The following is a 20,906-nucleotide window of genomic DNA, read 5'->3' as shown; positions in this document are numbered from 1 at the left end:
ATATATATATATTTAAGAAATGATCCTCTGTCTGGGATTCTGAGTGAAGCAGAAACGAGAAAAAACAAAGCTTAGGCTTGATGGACAGGCAGTATGAGTCAGAAGAAGACACTGACTGCTGATCTGCCTGTCAAATGGGTCAGAACAAAGCACACCAGCACCAAGGACGGGCCCCCAAGGATGGCGTCTGCACTGTCCCACATCAGCACCCTCCTGGAGGAACACACCAGCACCAAGGATGGGCCCCCAAGGACAGCATCTGTGCTGTCCCACGTCAGCATCCTCACACCCAGGACCATGGGTGTCTTCTCTGTTGTCTGAAATGCTAATGCCTATTTTACATGGCTAGGCCATGATCAGTGGTGCTGCTCAAGAAGACTCTTCTATCCATACTTAATATCACTTATGGTGTCTGTAAGCACATAACAGGAGGCATACTATTAAGGCAAATTTATTTACTCTTATGGACTTAACACTTTTGCCAAAGAGTCTGGAATACTGAATTATAGAAGTATGTCTCAGTTACTGCTCATTCCATTTGAGCTTTCAGAAAACCTTGAGCTTTTAGAAACATTGGGCTTTTCAGAAAACCTTGAGCTCATGGGAAACTAAAGTGATTTGCAAGCAGGAGTGAAAGTTAATAGGAAGATACTGGAGATCTGGGGACACACAGGTCTGGAAAACTCTGACATTTCACTATTTATCTTTTGCTCTTTCTGGTTGAAATATTGCTTCTGGTTAATTTTTAATTTTAAAAATTTATTCTAATTTTCTATATATCACAGCTGGATGCATTTCAATTCATATTACACATATATAGTGCAATTCTTTATATCTCTGGTTGTACACAATGCAGAGTCATACCATTAGTGTTTTCATACATGCACTTAGAGTAATGATGTCCATCTCGTCCCACTGCCTGTCCTACCCCCATGACCCTCCCATCCTCCCACTCCCCTTTACCCGATCTAGAGTTTGTCTATTCCTTCCATGCCCACCCACTATCCACATTATGAATCAGCATCCTTATATCAGAGAAAATATTCATCATTTGGTTTTTTGAGTGGGCTTACTTAGCATTATATTCTCCAACTCCATCCATTTGCCTGCAAATTCCATGATTTATTTTCTTTAAATGCTGAGTAATATTTCATTGTGTATATATATCACAGTTTCTTTATCCATTCATCTACTGAAGGGCATCTATGTTTAGTTCCGCAGTTTAGCTATTGTGAACTGTGCTGCTATAAACATTGATGTGGCTGTGTCCTGTAGTATGCTGTTTTAAATCCTTTGGGTATAGACCAAGGAGTGGAATAGCTGGGTTAAATGGTGGTTCCATTCCCAATTTTCTGAGGAATCTCCATACTACATTCCATATTGGCTGCACCAATTGTTCTCCCACCAGCAGTGTATGAGTGTACCCTTTTCTCCACATCCTCACCAACTCTTATTGTTGTTTGTCTTCATAATAGCTGCCCTCTCTCTGACTGGAGTGAGATGAAACCTTAGAGTAGTTTTGATTTGCATTTCTCTAATTGCTAGAGATGTTGAACATTTTTTCATATATTTGTCAACTGATTGTATACCATCTTATGAGAAATGTCTGTTCAGTCCCTTGGCCCATTTATTGATTGAGTTATTTGTTCTTTTTTTTTTTTTTTCTTGGTGTTAAGATTTTTGAATTCCTTATATATCCTAGAGATTAGTGCTCTATTTGCTGTGCATGAGGTAAAAATTTGCGCCCATTCTGTAGGCTCTCTATTCACCTCAGTGATTGTTTCTTTTGCTGAGAAGAAGCCATTTAGTTTAATTCATCCCATTTATCGATTCTTGATTTTAATCTTGTGCTATAAGAGTCTTATTAAGGAAGTAGGGGCCTAGTCTGACATGATAGAGATTTGGCCCTACTTTTTCTTCTATTAGGCACAGAGTCTCTGGTTTAATTCCTAGGTCGCGATCCACTTTGATTTGAGTTTTGTGCATGGTGAGAGATAGGGGTTTGATTTCATTTTATTGCATATGAATTTCCAATTTTCCCAGCACCATTTGTTGAAGAGGCTATCTTTTCTCCAATATATGTGTATGCTGCCTTTGTCTAATATAAGGTAACTGTAATTATGTGGGTTTGTCTCTGTGTCCTCTATTCTGTACCATTGGTCTATCAGTCTGTTTTGGTGCCAATACTATGCCGTTTTTGTTACTATTGCTCTGTAGTAGAGTTTATGATCTAGGATAGTGATGCCACCTGTTTCAGTCTTTTTGCTAAGGATTGCTTTAACTATTCTGGGTCTTTTATTTTTCCAGATGAATTCCATGACTGGTTTTTTCCCATTTCTATGAGGAATGTCATTGGGATTTTGATTGGAATTGCATTAAATCTGTTTAGTGCTTTTGGTAGTTTGGTCATTTTGACAATATTAATTCTTCCTATCCAAGAACAAGGGCAATCGTTCCATCTTATAAGGTCTTCTTTAATTTCTTTCTTTTGCATTCTGTAGTTTTCATTGTAGAGGTCTTTCACCTCTTTTATTAGGTTGATTTCAAAGTATATTAATTTTAGAGGCTATTGTAAATGGGGTAGTTTTCCTCTTTCCCTTTCAGAGGATTTCAGAGTTATTAGGATAGAGGAAGACATATATTTCCAAACCACAGAAATGCCTTTGATTTGTGGGTGTTGATTTTATATCCTGCTACTTTGCTGAATTCATTTACTAGTTCTAGAAGTTTTCTGGTGGAATATTTTTGGTCTTGTAGGTATAGAATCATATTGTTGGCAAATAGTGCTAATTTGAGTTCTTCTTTTCCTATGCATATCCCTTTAATTGCTTTCGTCTGCCTAATTGCTCTGGCTGGTGTTTCAAGAACTGTGTTAAATAGAAGTAGTGAAAGAGGGCATCCCTGTCTTATTCCCATTTTAAGAGGAAATGCTTTCAATTTTTCTCCATTTATAATGATGTTGGCCTGGGGCTTAGCATAGATAACCTTTACGATGTTGAGATATGTTCCTGTTATCCCTAGTTTTCTAGTGTTTTGAACATGAAGAGGTGCTGTGTTTTGTCAAATGCTTTTTCTGCGTCTATTGAGATGATCATATGATTCTTTTCTTTGAGTCTATTGATGTGATAAATTACATTTATTGATTTCCATATGTTGAACCAACCCCACTTGATCATGGTGCACTATCTTTTTGATGTGTTTTTGTATTTGATTTGCAACAATTTTATTGAGAAGTTTTGCATCTATGTTCATTAGAGATGTTGGTCTGAAGTTTTCTTTATTTGATGTGTCTTTGCCTGGTTTTGGAATCAGGGTTATATTGGCCTCATAGAATGAGTTTGGAAGTGCTCCCTCTTTTTCTAGTTCCTGAAATAAATTGAAGAATATTGGTATCAGTTCTTCTTTAAAAGTCTTGTAGAACTCGGCTGTGTGTCCATCTGGTCCTGGGCTTTCCTTGATTTGGTAGGCTTCTGATGGCATCTTCTATTTCATCATTTGAAATTGATCTGTTTAAATTGTGTATATCATCCTGATTCAACTTGGGCAAGTCTATGACTCTAGAAATTTGCCATTGCCTTTCAATATTGTCTATTTAATGGGAGCTCAAATTTTCAAAATAATTTCTAATTATCTTCTGTATTTCTGAAGTGTCTGTTGTGATATTTCCTTTTTCATCACGTATGTTAGTAATTTGAGTTTTCTCTTACCTTCTCTTCATTAGCATGGCTAAGGGTTCGTCAATTTGATTTAGTTTTTCAAAGAACCACCTTTTTGTTTTGTCAATTCTTTCAATTGTTTCTTTTGTTTCAATTTCATTGATTTCAGCTCTGATTTTAATATTTTCTGTCTTTTACTGCTTTGATGTTGATTTGTTCTTCTTTTTCTAGGGCATTGAGATGTAATGTTAAGGAATTTATTTGTTGACTTTTTCTTCTTTTAGGGAATGAACTCCAAGCAATGAACTTTCCTCCTAGTACTGCCTTCATAGTGTCCCAGAGATTTTGATATGAGCTATCAGCATTCTCATTTACCTCTAAGAATTTTTTAATCTCCTCTTTGATGTCTTTTGCAACCCATTGTTCATTCAATAGCATATTATTTAGTCTCTAGGGGTTCAAGTAGCTTTTATTTTTTATTTTACCATTGATTTCTAATTTCATTCCATTATGATCTGATAAAATGCAGGGTAGTATCTCTACTTTTTTGTATTTGTTAAGATGTTGTGTTGTGGCATAATATATGGTCTATTTTAAAGAAGGATTCATGTGCTGCTGAGAAGAAAGTGTATTTGCTCATTGGTGGATGAAGTATTCTATGTAAGTCAGATAAGTCTAAGTTATTGGTTGTGTAGTTTCTTCATCTTTTGTTTGGAAGATCTATCCAGTGGTTAAAGAGGTATGTTAAAGTCATCCAGAATTATTGTGTTGTGGTCTATTTGACTCCGGAACTTGACAAGAGTTTGTTTGATGAACATAGATGCTCCATTGTTTGGGGCATATATATTTATAATTGTTATGTCTTGTTGGTGTATGGTTTCCTTGAGCAGTATAAAATGCCCTTCTTTATCCTTTTTGATTAACTTTGGCTTGAAGTCTACTTTATTTGATACGAGGATGGAAACCCCTGCTTGCTTCCGCAGTCCATGTGAGAGGTATGATTTTTCCAAACCTTTCACCTTCAATCTGATGATGTCTTTTCCTATCAGATGAGTCTCTTGGAGGCAGCATATTGTTGGGTCTTTTTTAATCCAATCTGCCAATATATGTCTTTTGATTGGTGACTTTAGGCCATTAACATTCAGGGTTATTATTGAGACATGGTTTGTTTTCCCAGCCATTTTTGTTTACTTTTGGCATTAATTTGACTTGGTTTTTCCTTTGACTAGTTTTTCCTTTAGTGTAATATCTCCCTCTGCTGATTTTCATTGTTGTTTTCATTTTCTCCTCATGGAATATTTTGCTGAGGATGTTCTGTAATACAGGCTTTTGAGTTGTAAATTCTTTTAACTTTTTTTTATCATGGAAGTTTTTTAATTCATCATCAAATCTAAAGTTTAATTTTGCTGGATATAAGATTCTTGGTTGGCATCAACATTCAACATTCTTGAATGTTCTTGAATGTTCTGCTCATGGTTTCTTCCAGAAATATGGGATAGCATAAAAAGACCAAATTTAAGAGTTATTGGGATAGAGGAAGACATGTATTTCCAAACCAAAGAAATGAATAATCTATTCAATAAAATAATATCAGAAAAATTTCCAAACATGAAGAATAACTTGGAAAACCACATTTAAGAGGCTTACCGGATGCCAAATGTACAAAATCACAACAGATCCACACCAAGGCACATTATAATGAAAATGCCTAGCAAACAGAATAAGGGAGAATTTTAAAAGCCATGAGAGAAGAGAATCATATTATCGATAGAAGGAAACCAATTGGGATATCTGCAGATTTTTCAATCCAGACTCTGAAAGCTAGAAGATTCTGGAACAACATATACCAAGCTCTGAAAGAAAATGGATGCCAACCAAGAATCTTATATCCAGCAAAATTAAGCTTTAGAAAATCAGAACTACAATGAGACTCCATTCAGGACATAGCACCAGGAAGCAGAGTCCCCTCACCATGGACAAAACATATACCCCCAAGGCAGCCCCAGCGGCCCATCTCCTCCACCACACCCCACCAGCCTGTGGTCACCACCCAGTTGATCCCTGTCAGGGGATCAATACACAGATCAGGTTCCGGCTGTCATCTCCCCGACACTTCACCTCTGAACACCCTTGCACTGGCTCACACACGTGTCTGGGGACACCTCATCTACACCGTAACAACAGGATAGTCGCCTTTGATTATTTTCTCCTCTTCCTCCTCACAGTTGATGATGTTCAGGCAACCTCCTCCCCTCATAGGACATGTCTTTCCCTGCCACTGGCTCCCTCAATCCCCACCCCTGGTTGGGGATCGTGCCTCCTGCTGGTTCTGTTTTGGTAGCAGCCATATGTAGTGGGGAGGTACACAGTGTCAGGGCCTAATGAGGATTCAGAGTCCTCATTTGTGGAGAAGGAACATGACCTGGAGCTCAGAGGGCTGGGTGTGGCACAGCATGATGTTACTACAAAGTATTTCTTTGTGTGCGGATGCCATAGTCTGTTATTCATGACACTGTATTCACTTTGGAAAATTAGTCCTGCCTTGGAGTATTTCTTATGTGGGACAAATTTTCTGAAGTGACATTACCTTTGGGTCCAGTGCCCCTCCCTTGAGATAGTAGAACCTGTGAAGGCCCAGACTTGGAAACCACCCAGTGAGAACAGTTATGGATGCTGCTGACAGAAAGTTACCCTCAGAAATCTGGAGCCAGGTGGTGTCTCAACAGTAAGCCTCAACTCCCTCCCTCCTAGCATCTCCCCACTGGCTGGGGACACAGAATCTTCGCAGTAGTCACTCAAGTATAAGCCTTTCTGTCCCAAAGCAAATAAGAAGACACTGTAACCATTTCCTGCTGGAGGCAGTCTTGCCACTGTGGCACTGGGAGGGGACACAGACAGATGCCTCTGGGAACTATTGGCCCTTCAGAGGGTTTCCCACTAATGCCCAAATTCATTCCCAAGAACCAAGAAACAGGTTATTCTACATGGTAGAAGGACCTCAGAGCATCTGATTAAATTCAGCATCTTGAGATGGGCAGATTGCCTTGCACTGTCCAGGTGTGTGGGGAGCCACATTGAGCTACCACGCCTTCCAGTCCTGATGCACCATGGGGATCTGAAAGATCACTGTAGTCTGGAGTGGTAGTGCCATGATTTCTAACTCGGCCTTTTCCCCCACTCAGATAGCAAGGCCAATCTTCTGAGTAAGCATACCCCTGGGGTTGAGCTATACACTCACCTATTCTTTTGTAATCCTACCCCTTTGCCCTGTTGGGACAGAATGTTCCCTGGAAATGCCCTTGTGTGTCCCCTTCTCTTGCTCTGCCTTTGGCATGACCTTCCTAGATGTCAGTCAACCTGCTGACAGCAGACATCACGAAGCTAGACTCAGCCCCCTGAAACCTGACCCCCTGCCTCATTTGAATGGCTTCTCCCCAATAAAAGGGTTCAGCACATACATGTGCACTTTCTCTCTCTCTCTCTCTCTCTCTCTCTCTCTCTCTCTCTCCATGGACATTTAAGGTCAGAGGAGCCATCAAAGGACCCAAAGAAAGAGTATCTCTGTCTCTTGTGTGGTTATTTCATGCAGCCCTGTCCCCCTGGAGTGGCCCTGAGTTATGTTTTAGTCATGAAATGCGACACAGGTGAGCCCAGTGAGACCCTACATGAGGGAGGCTGAGGGTCGGGAGGACAGAGGACACCAGCTGCTGGCTCAGAAGTATGGCTCATTTTATTGAAGATATCCACAGAGTACACAGTGCCTCGGGAAGTGTGCAGCCTGGGAAGGGCTGTGCCACCCCGATGGAAGGAAAGCTCAGGCTCAGGGTGGGTCGCAGGTATGGAAGGCAAAGGGCGGATCTGCTGCTCCTTTCACATCACCACTCAGTTTTGTTTTGTTCCATGCAAGGAACAAATATTAAGAAATAATAATGGGTGGCCCTGTTGACTTTTCATGCTTATTTCATACAAAGGACAAATTGATGCTCACAATGAGGTAAAAGGAAAAACTTTCCATCTTGAAGCAAGATGGAAAGAGCCTACTTTTGTCCAGACCAATAAATCCTGGCAAAATGTCCTTGCCTCTCCCTGTTCCAAACTAGTGTCCTCATTTCACACCAGTCTTTCCTGGTAAGTGTTGACTGGTGACAGTATAGCTCTGCCTTTTCAGAAGTCTCAAAGAGCACTGTGTCTAGGACCACAGCACAGCCTCAACCGCCTGTTGGTTTAGGTTGACCACATCTTCACTGGACTTTGCTTTGCACTGTCTGAAGACTGACTGGAAACATCAGCTCTGGTGGAACTCACTCCGGGGGGCCACCCGCCTCCTGATTGTGGGAGCAACTTCCTGAGCACTGAGGAACTCTCAGAGGACACACTTGGGGACAGAGGTGTCCAGGGTGTTTTCTTACACTTATGAGCGGGGGATGACACAGAGTTTGTAGTGAGGTGGGATTCTGCCAAAGCCAATTGCAATGGGCCTAAGATCAATATCTCTTGGATCAACAAGAGACTTCAGATTGAAATGCTGCAGAATGGCGGACAGGAGCAGAAACAGTTCCATGCGGGCCAGGCCTTCTCCAACACACACCCGTTTTCCTAGAAGTAATTGCAGTACTGGTGAGACACAGCGGGTTTCAGAGAGACACACCATTAACCGTGAGGCTTCAAGGCAGGGCCAGAGGAGGCTGGGGCAACCACACCCTAAAGCAGCACGTACTCCCCACACCCCACTGAAAGAAGCATAAGAGCAAAGAACGGAATCTCCATGACGTGACCTGTGTGGGGGCCATGCAGAACTCAGCTGCAAAAACTTCTGTTCGGTTGGGAAAAATGGCCTCTGCCTGGTGAAGTCGACACCCAGTGCTAACCCATGGTGCCCATGGGATGGGGGTGGGTGAGCTGGCTGCCAGTGCACACACCAGGAGGACGTGTGTCGAGCTGGTGGTGGAGTCTTCCTCACCAGAACCCGAGGTGCAGCCCTGGCAAGGGGCCGCAGGAAGGCACCCCTTACATCCAGGGAAGGCTGCACTGCTTCCCAGATGAGTCCAGGGAACCTGAGAGGAGTCTGTTAAAAACCCTGATTTAAAACGGCAGGTATCAAGTGATAGGGCCGTGAGAGGTTTTCACTGTCTTGTTAAGTAGAAACAGTTTGACAATGAATGAGGGAAAGCGGCCACTCTGTGGAAAGAATGGTCTACCCATAAACCTTTCTTCCGGAACTTATTGTGAAAATGTCACCCAGCCTCTCTGAATCGGGGGAGCACACTTGGTTTGTGTTGTGGGTAGAAATCAGGGATGAGGACAGCTGGGAGGTGGTGCACAGCTGGCTGGTGGCAGAGACACAGAGAGCAGATGAGGGGAGAGGAGACCATTTCAGGCTGAGGTGCTGCTCTTGAACCCTGCTCACCTGCAGAAAAAGGTTTGAAATAGTCACTGTACTTGAACTTCCCATTTCCATCCAGAAAGTGCTCTGGCTTAAACTGCCCAGGATCTGAGAATTCTTGGTCATCATACAGAAGGGAGTCCAGAGTCGGAATCACAACAGTGCCCTGCAGGAGACACAGATCTGTCTGTCAGTCATTCAGGCAACTGAGTAAATGTATGCTGTCAGCCTTAATCCCATATGAGACAGGACAGCACATTTCCAGCTGGGACAGTGCTCAGTTAAGGACTGGACAGCAGCCAGGTGTCAGGTCCAAATGGAGAGGAAGCCCTAAAGTACTCATGCAGTGGACTCTGACTGGAATATGCTACACTCCCAGGTGCCATCAAGGAGGCACTTCCATAAATTCCATCCATTTCTCTAATCACCAGGACCAGACAAGGACCAATGGGGAACTGGCACCCTGTATTGGCCTGTCCCTGCCATCCAGCCACACTGGCCACAGAGCCTTGGGATCCCCAACCTGCCTGGTAAACTAGATGGTGAGGTGATAGGAGGTGTTCACAGTGCACACCAGCTCACTCTGACCTTGGGGATGACATATCCTTGCAACATGGTGTCCTGCGTTGCTTCGTGGGGCAGGTTGGAAGGTATAAGGTCAATAAACCGCTGAATCTCATGCACCACAGCATCCATGTAGGGCATCTCCAGCCTGTCCTTGACAGCAGGGATGCGGCTTGGCCCAATCACCCTATCAATTTCCTTATGAAGTTTCTCTGCCAAGGCATGAATGAGAGCAATGTAAAGGATTGACAACAGGCTGAACGTCCACCCTCCATCCATACATCTACCAAGCACTCTTCCATGCATCCACCGACTCGTCCATCCATCCACTCACCCTAACCCTCACCCAAACACTTACCCATACACCTATCCATCTGTCCACTTACTGAGGACTCATCCCTTCATCCTTCCACCATTCATGTACCCACACACCTATCAAGTCATCCCTCCAGCAAGCCAGCATCCATCCACCCACACATCTACTCAATACATCTACCAAATCACCCTTCTAGTCATCCACCAAACCCACCCTATGGATTTTGTGGAGTATCTGTGGAGTGTTTTTTGTGCCCCCAGATACTTCAAATTATTGGATAACATCTTCACAAATGTCTATAATAGTTATGCCCATGGAGGTCATTTATAGTCTACAGAAACTTTTGCTTCAATTATTTTAGCTGGAGATGGCTTATTCAGTTCTCTGCATGTCAGGAGCAGAGAATAACAAATGGGTCCTGGAAACTTCCTCTTAGAGAGAAATCTTTGCAGTAATTGTCACCCTGATGTTTCATTATGTACTTTTAAAAAGTAAGAGGACAGATGACAGAATATAACCAGACATGCACAGTCCACTTCTTGAAGTTCCTCTGACTGAGGTAATAGCAGCCTTCAGCAAATTCTTATACTTTCTATGTTTGAAATTTCCTGTGGGATTTTCACTTTGAGTGAAAAAGAAAATTGCAAAAAGGTACGTATAGTATGGTACCCAGGTAAAATATTAAGGCACTACAACCTTACTGTGAGCTATTTGTTGATATTTAGTTTTTGATAAATGTACTGGGTCACAGGTGGGGATGATGCACAGCATCCCTTGTAGGGATTCTAACCATGGAAATGTACAGGGAAGCTTTCCCCTGGTGAGAAACCCCCTCAGGGGACAACAGGTATCCTGTTTCCCAACCTTAGAATGCCCTGTAATCTGTCTTAGGATCTAATAATATAGCTAATATATGTGCAGTGCCGACTGGTATAGCAATGCCCTGAGATGCCTCTGTGTTAGAGCCTCATCAAGCCTCAACCTTGATTGCAGGCACATAGCTCCTGGGAATAGAAGAACTTTTTTGCTAGATAACTACAATGTTTCACCAAGATCTGGTGCTCCTAGGCTGCCCATATAACAGTAACTTCAGAAAATGGACTTTCTTGAGGACTGCACAAAGCTCCTGACATTACGTATTATAACAATAAAATATAACTGCAGAATAAGCAACTTCACTGATACTCTAAACAATAATGTGGTTATGGTACTAATGACTTAATATAATCTATTGGTATAAATAAGCATGGCTTCTTGGACAAGGAGCCATTCTGTCACCTTCCCTGCCTCTGCACCTTGTCTCTGTGTCTCCTCTTTATTATTATTCCTTACAATCCCTAAGCATTGCCCTCTGTGGGGAAGGAGGCACAAAGGGGCAAGACTGATTGGTTCTGTAACATGTTTCCTTAAGAGCTCCAAACCAAATATTGAAAAATGTTAATACATGTTAAATTTGGCAAAGAATGTAGGGTGTCTATCATGTTTATTCTCTTTGTTTATATTGGAAATTTACCATGGTCAATAATTTAAACTGTTTGAATACAGGATTCCTCTATACACAATGTTCAAAAGTGCTCCTACAAATGCTGCAGATCTGTAAAATGTTTCCCTCCCTGGACTTTTGGTTCCTTTTATGATTAAAACAAAACAAAGCTTTTGCTGAAATAAAGACCAGGTCCTAGGGCCTGACCTTGGGCTGGTTGCACACCCATGCTCTTGGGGGAAATTGCTTCATGTCTTCCATCTGTTCTCCAGGACTGAGGAGCTAGAGAGCACAGTGCATCGAAGGTCTGCCCCACGCTAGCCCTCAGTGGGAGCCACGTCCCATCAGCAGCAGGTGGGCCCAGCTCAGAAAGTGGAGGTCCCAGGCCTCTGGGCTCCCTTGCCCCAAGCTACAGCTCCCCTGCTCCCTCTTTAAGGCAGGTTGGTCCTATTAGCCTGTGTGCAGGTAGGTGCCTCCAGGGCAGGAGGTGGCCTCATCGCTTCTCCCTGAGTGTGGAGTGAGATGCCCAGGGAGATCTGAGACTTGCCCTGACCCCCATTCTGCCTAGAAGGCCAAGTCTTCCTCAAGAGCAGCTGGAGCATTGTGTTGACTGTTATCAGTGTGTCTTTACAGTGCAGAAGTTACATCCAGCGCCTCTCTCCTCTCCAGTGTTGGACTGTTCTTTCCTGCACTCAGGCCCCAGTGGAGTGTGGGTCTATCGTGTTCAAGGGTACCAGGTGCCTGGTACCTACAAGGACATTTCTCTTCAAAGCAATTCACCCAGGGATCCCACAGTACAAAAGAAGGCTAAAAAGCAACTGCAGGCGGAGAGCCCAGGCCTGAACACACAAGGCTGGCCCTGCAGGGAGGTCCTTTGGCTTCTCATCTGCATACCTTCAATCTCTGGGTATTTCATGAGAATCAGGAGCCCATATCTTAGGGTGGTGCTGGTGGTCTCCGTCCCCGCAAAGAACAGGTCAGCCAAGGTCACAGCAACGTTTTCCAGAGTGTACCCAGACTCTCCACTGTGCTTTTAGAGACAGAGAGAGACTTGGTAAGAAATTGTCTTCAGATGGCTGAAGAGACAACCTGTTGCCCTTCAACATACAGCCAGGGATGTGAGAAGCTCTCCCAGTGCAACCAGGACCCCATTATTTCTACCTCACAGCTGGAGAAACTGAGGTTCCCAGGAAGTTGGCTGAGGCAGGATAGGCTCCCCACCTAGGCCATAGGACTCTGGCTCTATCATCAGTGCCAGGGCTACCCTGGGAAAGGGGAGGTAATCTGGGTGACCTGCCAAGCCAGGACCTCTGATGATGACTCTCCAGCTGCAGCGGCTGGAATCAGCCTCCTTCCAGGCCAGAGGGAGGCTGGTGCCTTTGGGAGACAGAGAGGGTCTTTGCTAATGGTGAGATTCTGACAGCCTAGGAGTCTGCCCAGGGGAGTCAGTGTGAAAGCTGCCTGCTGTCTGTAAGCCAGAGAAAAAGAAAGGAAGGAGGCTTCACCATTCTGAGCTAGAGGAGGGTCCTAGGAGCTGCAGGCAGATGAAACTGGGGACATCTGGCACCCCTGGAACTTTGGCACCATTGGGGAACCCAGCCTGGCCTGAAGGGAGCTGAAGCAAGGTGCCAGCCCACCATCCCTGTGCCTCCTCTGCAACACTAAGAGGGCAATTTGGATGCCAGCCAACAGGTGGCAGCATGGATCTGAGGTGCATGTGCCCTACCCCACCCCATCAAGTCCAGCAGGGTGGCTCTGGGTACCTTCTCCATTTCCATGAGCAGGCAGTCGGTGAAGTCCCGGGGACAGCTGGGGTCCAGTGACTGGAGGTGCTCCTTGGCCATTTCAAGTGTGTATGCTTTTATTTCAGACACGTTTGCTAAGACTTTTCTATGGCTTCCAGGTAGATAGCGTAAGTAGCCCGAAAAATTATTGTAAAGCTGAAAAGAAAGAAATTTATAAAACTATTTTTTTCTGAATGCAGCCTAATTGTGTGTGCTGAGCTACTAACCTTCAAACTTTGATTTATGGTTGTCATTATTGTATTATTTAGAATATTTGAGATCATTCTCCAGGCAGTGTACCCTCTGCAGTGAAAATGTGCATACACAGGTCTATATGAATGCCTAGGTTAGGGAAAGGGGCACTCAGGGCCCAGGGCATCCCAAGAAGGAGCATAGGGCCTGCCTGGCCGCCTCCAAAACACTCCCGATCTCAGGCTTCCTTGAGCCTATTGGTCCCACACCACCTGAATCTGCCTTCTTCCAACATAACTGCCCAATTAAAGACTAAGGAAAAGGATAGAGTTGGCTTCACCTGCAGCCAAGGAGTACTAAGCAGGTAGAAGTTTTCATTAAACATGCTCATGAGCCGCAGACACTTCTTGTCATCATAGTTGAAACGCCTGTTGAACAGGATATCCGCTATGACGTTGCAGGGTGCGCGGCCCACAAGGAAGGTAGGGTCGAAGGGCTGGCCTGGAACACAGGTGAGATGTTAGGGAGGCCACGGGGGGGGTATGCACAGACCCACCGCAGCCCCCGCCAGCTGTTCAGTCTCCACGCACTCCCACTGATTCCTGGGGACCGTCCTGAAAGCTGCCAAGCCACAGAAGGCGGCCAAAGGTTTGTCTACTTCTCAGTGCTGTTTGGGCTCAGCAGTCATGTGGTGATCACTCTTGCTCCCTTAAAAGTAGAGCTGGAAATTGGAGTCCAGAATGCAGTGGCTGTGGACCATCATGACCCACTCTGGTCCAGGGTCCCTGTAGCTGCCAGCTGCTTCCGGGTTGATCCCTGCCCTCCCTGCTGCCTGCCCACAGCTCCCCTCCCTGCTGCCTGCCCAAGAACAGCACCCCGAGTCTTCCTGAGCTCCTCCAGCAGGAAGTGGGCCTCCCTCAGGATCCCCCAAGAATACACACCCCGAGTCTTCCTGAGCTCCTCCAGCAGGAAGTGGGCCTCCCTCTGGATCCGTTCCTCGTTGCCCTGTTTTCCCATCCCGTAATCCCGGAGGGTGGTCAGGGAGAACCGCCGAATGTCCTTCCAGGTGGGTCCATTATTGAAAATAATTCCTAAGGAAGAGGGACAGCAGAAGTCACCCCAAAGGCCCAGGTCTTGGGGATATGGGTCTGGGGCAGGAAGTGGTCCTCATAGGGCCTTTGGGTCCTGGGCAGGGTGTGCAGGGGAGGAAGAATCACAAGAGGAGGCAGGGGACATGCTTCTCTGGCACTCCCCCCTCTCCCAGGTGCCTTCATGATACGGCATCACTTCACTGTCTTTGGCTCTGCACTTTCCTCAGAGCCTTCTCCATGCCAAATAAAACCACATGTGGCAGCTCCAAGGAAGAGCTGTCACCTCTCTCCTGCCTATCGACAAAATTCTTGGACAGCCTTTTTGTCCCCAGGGATTTGAACCCTTGCTCAACAAGTGTTTCATCTCATCTCTTTATGGCTTCACAGCAGTGGCTTTGACTAAGACCTGAAGGTCACCAGACCCTACTGTAAGGACCTGCAGCTGGAACAACCAAGCACCATCCCTTCACGCGGCCCTCTCCTCCCAGTGTAAAATCATTTGGAATCAACAGACCCAAAGAAATGCTTTCTCTGTAAAGTGTTGGGGTGCTTCCATTCCTATCTCAGTCAACTCTGTGGACATTTTTATTCTTCCCCAAATGCAACTTCTGTTGCCCTGTTGGCCTCTCACTCCTTCTTGGTGAAGACCTCAGATCCCTTCAGACAAGCCCTGCTCAGCCTCCTTGCACTCCAGCGCCCCTCACAGCCTCGCTCTCGGCCTCCCTCCCCCTTGCTTTTCCCATCATCACTTCCTCAAGAAGCAGGTTTGGCACCCCCTGTGCCAGGCCTTCTATGAGATTCTGGGCATTCTTGGGCCACAGAGGTAACAGTAGCACCCTCACAGACACAGGGGCTCGCATCTTGAAGTTCCTCCCACATTAACTGTATGACCACACATGGGATGCTTGGTGAGAGACCCTGCAGGATGCTGAGAAAGTACCCTGGGGATGTGTGGTCACCCTGGTCCAAGGAACTTTCCAGAAAGAGGCTGGTTGATCTGAGAGGGGCAAGGACAGCATGTGACATGAGGTGGGAGATACAGGCCAAATGATGGTTCCAACTTCACCCGGAAGGGTGGGGAGGAGGGCGGAGCTCCATGGGCAATGTCGTGAGGAGGCCGCTAGCCAGGTTGAGAACTTTGGTGGGAGCACTTTTCTGGGAGTCTGTTGAGACTTACTCAAGTGATGCATGCAGTTCCTTTGGCATGTGGTCACACACCTGTGCTCTATCTTAGCCAAAAATAAGCATTCACATCATTATCCCTGAAGGGTTAGACGTATCTCTTTTTCAGGGTCCAGCAGATTTTCAGTGTCAGACTGGGCCACATGGGATGAATAAAAATAGGGATTTGGAGTCTCCAGGCAGAGGCAGCAAAGACCCTGGAGAGGCAAATTCTGGGCTCTGCCCTGCTGCCTGCAGCTCACAGGTCCTGGACCATGGGGGCAGATATGGGCCTTAAGCCAGGATCACACTGCTCTATAGCAGGACCCTGTCTCCCAGGCTCCAGTGACTCTTCTGATGCTGACAACAGGGACTAAGACAGTTGGCATTGCTTTACTGAGAGAGCGCAGCAAAACAAACCCAGTGCTGAGAAGGGGGAGCCAAACATCACTGCCTTGAGGTGATGGAATCTGGGAAATGCACACAACCAGGCAGGACACCAAGAGGCAGCTGCCTGCTCACTGGCTTGAAGCCCCACACGACAGGGAGAAGCTTCTGGTTACAGCAGATGGGATGCTGTTCACTTCTGACCTGCTTCAGGATCCCCTGAAGTGACCGGGGGCAGTAGAGAATGTGCAGGCAAGGTGAGAACAAGAAGGAGGGGTGGCAGGGACTCCCAGGAGCTGGGCGCACCACAGAAGGCAGAGCTGCAGTCAGGGGTTGGGAAACGCTGGCAGGGTGAGCAGCCAGCCCCACCCAGCCCTCCTCCCCATGGGAGGGAAGGAGATATCTGCGTGGGTCAAACTCAGGGCTCTAGCAACAGTGAAGTTGGGGCCAAGAGAGGAGAGACTGCCTGGAAGTCTGCTTCACCCCTCCTGGCCTCAGAATGTCCACCCCTTGGGGCTCTCTCAGGAGATCACCAGCTGCTGCTGGCACGGTCTGATGCTGGCTCGCTTGCAGACAGTGTCTGTCAGGTTGGGTGCCTCACGGCAGGGGAGGGGACTGGTTGGGTGCCTCACGGCAGGGGAGGGGACTGGTTGGGTGGAGCCATCTACACCCCACAGGCAATTCAGGCTGTGAGTGGAAAGGGTTCCAAGAAGTGCGGGTCCAAGGCAGCAAGGCCTGGGAAGGGTTGGTGCAGGCTCAGAAACGGCCTATCTGCCTCTCTCTGCAAGCTCTCTGCACCACTGGTCAGTGTGGATACCTGGCAGCCCCGTGGTGTGTACAGGGCACCTGCTCAGTGGGAACATTGCAGCAGGTTTCACAGGCACGAGCCATTACCCAAGGGCCTGAGGGTCTCCTGCCTTTCTGCCTTTATTCTGTTGCTGTCACTAACAGTGAGTGTGGGTTTGGCCAGGCAACGTGATGGGCACCTACCACTGTCCCTCTGGATGTGCCCCACCTGCTGCTAGGAGACACACTCACCCTTGTCCTCATACATCTGGAATGCAGGAATCTTCCCTCGGCCGGAGAACTCGTTCTTGCGGTTCAGCAGCACCTCCTTCACAGCCTTGTAGCCATGCAGGACCACCACGCGCCGCGTGCCCAAGTACAGTGTGAACACAGGCCCAAAGCGCTCCGCCAGCTGCAGGGACCAATACAAACAGTGAGCCGGGAAGTGGGTGAAGGTGACTGACTCAAGATGGCCTCGCCTGATCACTGTTACTGTAATCCGCCAGAGAACTGGAAGGATGTGGGGAAAGACTGTGCGGCCGGTGTAGGGAAGTTCCCCCACAAGAGGCTGCTGCATTTGCAGGAGCATCTCTCCCTGTCTGTACACCAACTCTGGACCTTGGCTCCTCATGTCCCTCCCTTGCAGTCTTGTAGCCAATGCCCACTTCCGTCACCCCATTGTTCACTTCCTAAGTCAAGGTCCTGGACCCCAGGGCACTGCTGGCTGACCTGGAGCCTCTATCATACATAATGACGCCTCATACAAATACCAAGTGCCACCCCTGTACCCCAGAGCACACTGGCCTTGGTTAGCTCACAGGGTGCGCTCAGCCACAATGGGAGGCGGGTGTTGGTATTGGGTAGAGCATGGTAGATACCAGCTGGGATGCACCCCTTGCTTCTGTGGGAGCTGCCCATGGCTGCACCAACTGCACCAAACCTCCCAATGATCACTCTGGTTACATGGCACCTCTGGGCATGGTGTTTAATGCCCATCCTCCATGTTCAGTGCCCAGGCTGCAACACCAGTGGAGCTTTCTGGAGGGGACTCCTGGGTGCTGCTACCCATCCCGTTACTCCATAAAAGACTGGTGTTAGAAAGCAACAGTTTTTTTGACAATGAATTGAATATACATGTATTAGATCTCATTCCTGACTTATTCTCCCTAAAATAACAATGTTTCTCTTACCCTGGCAAAAGATTTGGGAATATCCTTCAAGTCCACCTGGAGAACATTCCCAACGATGGGGAGTGGGAAAGGTCCTGGGGGCAGGTTCCAGCTGCTGTGGATCTGCTTCCAGATGGATATGAGCAGGAGGGTGACCATCCACACCAGCAGTGCAAGGGTAATGCCAAGAGCAGCCATGGTACCTCTGGGGCCCTCTGCTGACACATGGGGATGATCCCTGCAGAGGGAAAGTTTTATAATAAAGTGCAGAGAAGGAGGGTGGTCAACCAGCCAATGCCACCTCCCTTCTCCTGCTGCCAAGGTATTAGTTTACTATTAGAGGTGGCTGGCACTCATTTCAAAGGCCTACTCCTGAAGCAGTTTTCTCTTAAAGAGGATGAGCCGGGTCAGGGTCAATACCAGGTTGCTAGCACCTGTCACAACTCCAGAAACACATCTAGCGGCACTTTGATTCTCCTAGTGAAAGGGAAAATTTCCCTTTTCTCCCCATAGGTCAGTCTGGGGGTGGGGGACTGTCCCCTTAGACACTGGTTGGATATGGTGGGGCGATTGGATCACGTTTGCTCGAGCTTGTTTGGGCAGGGCTTATGTAAGGCAGCACCAGCCATGTGCTGGCCACTGCAGACAGGTGCCAGCTCAGGTGATGCAAATGCCTCTGAACTTCCGACTGTGATTTGTTTAGGCAGCCAGAGCCCCTGGCTCACCACCTGTAAAACTCTGAGGGCGGAGGAGGAAAGCTCAGCTTCTGAAAACCGTTGAACTTTGTTAAGTAAACTGGCAAAAGTCTTAAAAGGCAAAGAAAAGTGTTGACAGATTCTGAGATTGTGTTTGTACCACCTGAGCTGGCCTGTCTGCAGTGGCCAGCACATGCCTGGTGCTGCCTTACATAAGCCCAAACAAGCTTGAGCAAACGTGACCCAAACGCACACTATATCCAACCAGTGTCAAAGGGGACAGCTCCCCACCCCCCAGACTGACCTATGGGGGAAAAGGAAAGATTTCCCTTTTAGTGGAGAATTAAAGTGCCCCTGGATGTTTCCAGAGCTGTGACAAGTGCCAGCAACCTGCTATGTGACCCTGTTCCAGCCCATCCTTGTTGGTCACTGAATGCAACTTCTAAGAGAAAACTGCCACAGAGATTTTAATAATGTCTGATTCTTTAAAAGGATATTTTATTGTAGATAATTAGGCAGAAGTTATCCTCCAGAATCATTTTGTAAAATTCTAAAAAGAAAACTTCATTGCTGGCTTTGTTTTATTAAGGAGTTAAACTTGGAAGAGTGTATTTCACTACCAAGACAGTTGTGCTGTACACCTCTTTGCATCTTCTTACGTGAATTACTTCCTCATACAATCCCACATCCACTTTTCCATTAGGGCTGTCTCTAGGTATTTTGTGGGTCTTTTTGTGTGTGTGTAAGAAAAGTAAGAAAACTGTTTTTCATTCTGTCTTCTCACTGGTAACATGGGGAGAATCTTAATTTATGTATTATAATTGTATATTTTTATGTAAGTCCTACATCATTGTGTACGATACAAAATATGATGAACAATAAGGAAAATTAAAATGCAAAGCACCCGAATCCCCTGTGGCTTAGGGGTGGTGCCTCTGTTCCTGGGTCTGTGTGAAAGCGAGGCTATGCGGTGTCCACTGGCCAGGTGAACAAGTCCTCCTTCTGCCCTCAGACCACAGCACCCACTTGCTGACTCTCCTGCACCAGGAAGAGCTGCCAGCCTCAGTATAGAAATACATTTACACTTGTTCTAAATTAACCTGAATAGTTAATCAGCAGCTCCTGACCTGGACAAGGTGCAACCTTCAACAGACTTGTCTCCATGCCACATGCCACTCAACTCTCAGGAATTTCAGCTTCAGACTGGTATTTTCAAATTTATTCAAACATGTTTTCTTCTATTTTGTAAATCAGTGTTTGGCCGTGGCATTGGTATTTACAGTCCTCCGTGGCTTCCCCGATCCCAGTCTCCTCCAGAGAGCTGAGTCATCGTTAGTGGCACACCACCTGGTAGAAGCATTTCCTGTCAGTCTCAGTGCACTGAATTCCCTTCCCTCATGCTCACAAGAAGCAAGCATAAGGGACCAGAGGCCCTTAGGAGACCGTGCAGTAGCCACAACTCCTGAGACCACAGTGGAGAGAGGAGAACCTTCCTCTGTGACACTCGAAGGCCAGGTAGTGAGAGGAAGTTGAGTAGCGACGGTGGGGGAAGCCTTCTCAGAACAGCTGGGTACAGGGCTCCCTCCTGTTTATATGATCAAAGGCAGGGCCCTTACTAAGCTCTTATTTCTAATAAAATAAAAAGGTTCAAAATAGAAATCTGTCCCGACAACTATCTTATGTTCAACTACTCTTAACTAATAACAATGACCTTGACAAAAGCCAAAAATCCCCCAAGAAAAACCAAAGCAGAGAACGCACAGCATCACCGTGTCCAAAGTTCAGGCCAGCCTGGCCTAGGAAAGCAGCTCCTACCTCAGGTGGGAATTCAGAACTGGGTCCTCTGGTTTACTAGCTGCCTCCAGCACCCGTCTAAGCTGCTGTTTAACATTCTGGGAGTCAACAGCACTGTTCTCCTGAGCCAAGAGTCGCCCCTGCTTGGGTGGAGGAAGCTGCTCAGGGCTCTGCATGGGATTCTCACCGACATTCAGGTGTTGGCACCTGGGCCTTGCTGGCACTCAGCCATGGGGGCCGGATAGGGCTCTGATGCTCTAATATTTGACACATAGCAAGGACTGATAAGCACTTCTCCTGCAAATTGTAAAGAGTGCTAATACAACAAACACCAAGCCCCCATTACTGACCACACTGCCACATCCCATCCCAGGGGCATCTGCCTGCACACCAACACATTCAGAGCCAGTGGCCTCTTTGGAGTTTGCTTTTAATATTCTCTGTG

At 46.6% G+C, this 20,906-nt stretch overlaps 1 protein-coding gene across 2 annotated transcripts; it reads right to left on the bottom strand.

Annotated features, from left to right (window-relative positions):
• Positions 1–7,367: 7,367 nt before the first annotated feature.
• On the bottom strand, positions 7,368–18,221 carry LOC107152888 (cytochrome P450 2E1). Of its 2 annotated transcripts, none has more exons than XM_015498419.2 (9): positions 17,994–18,221; positions 17,056–17,215; positions 14,254–14,469; positions 13,719–13,879; positions 13,166–13,342; positions 12,297–12,432; positions 9,628–9,815; positions 9,064–9,205; positions 7,368–8,252 (listed from the first exon to the last, which is right to left on the bottom strand). In XM_015498419.2, exons 1-9 carry the CDS (start codon positions 18,168–18,170, stop codon positions 8,068–8,070), a joined length of 1,542 nt encoding a protein of 513 aa, XP_015353905.1. In that variant the 5' UTR covers positions 18,171–18,221; the 3' UTR covers positions 7,368–8,067. The 2 variants fall into 2 exon arrangements, with proteins under 2 accessions (XP_015353905.1, XP_015353903.1); XM_015498417.1 differs by having other exon boundaries at positions 14,320–14,469; positions 17,994–18,210.
• Between the last annotated feature and the right edge of the window lie 2,685 nt (positions 18,222–20,906).

This window comes from Marmota marmota, unplaced genomic scaffold, assembly GCF_001458135.2.
Source record: "Marmota marmota marmota unplaced genomic scaffold, marMar, whole genome shotgun sequence".
NCBI lineage: Eukaryota > Metazoa > Chordata > Mammalia > Rodentia > Sciuridae > Marmota > Marmota marmota.
Note: the sequence above shows the minus strand (reverse complement) of the source record. Positions and strands in the feature narration are given on the sequence as shown.

What these genes read in the sequence shown, in the direction of transcription:
- LOC107152888 (XM_015498419.2), bottom strand. Translation starts at nt 18,170, where the DNA reads ATGGCTGCTCTTGGCATTACCCTTGCACTGCTGGTGTGGATGGTCACC. An exon ending in TTCCCAAATCTTTTGCCAGG is followed by an intron (nt 17,216 to 17,993) that starts GTAAGAGAAACA and finishes TGGTCCCTGCAG; the next exon opens with CTGGCGGAGCGCTTTGGGCC. An exon ending in TGCTCATGGAAATGGAGAAG is followed by an intron (nt 12,433 to 13,165) that starts GTACCCAGAGCC and finishes TGTCTCTAAAAG; the next exon opens with CACAGTGGAGAGTCTGGGTA.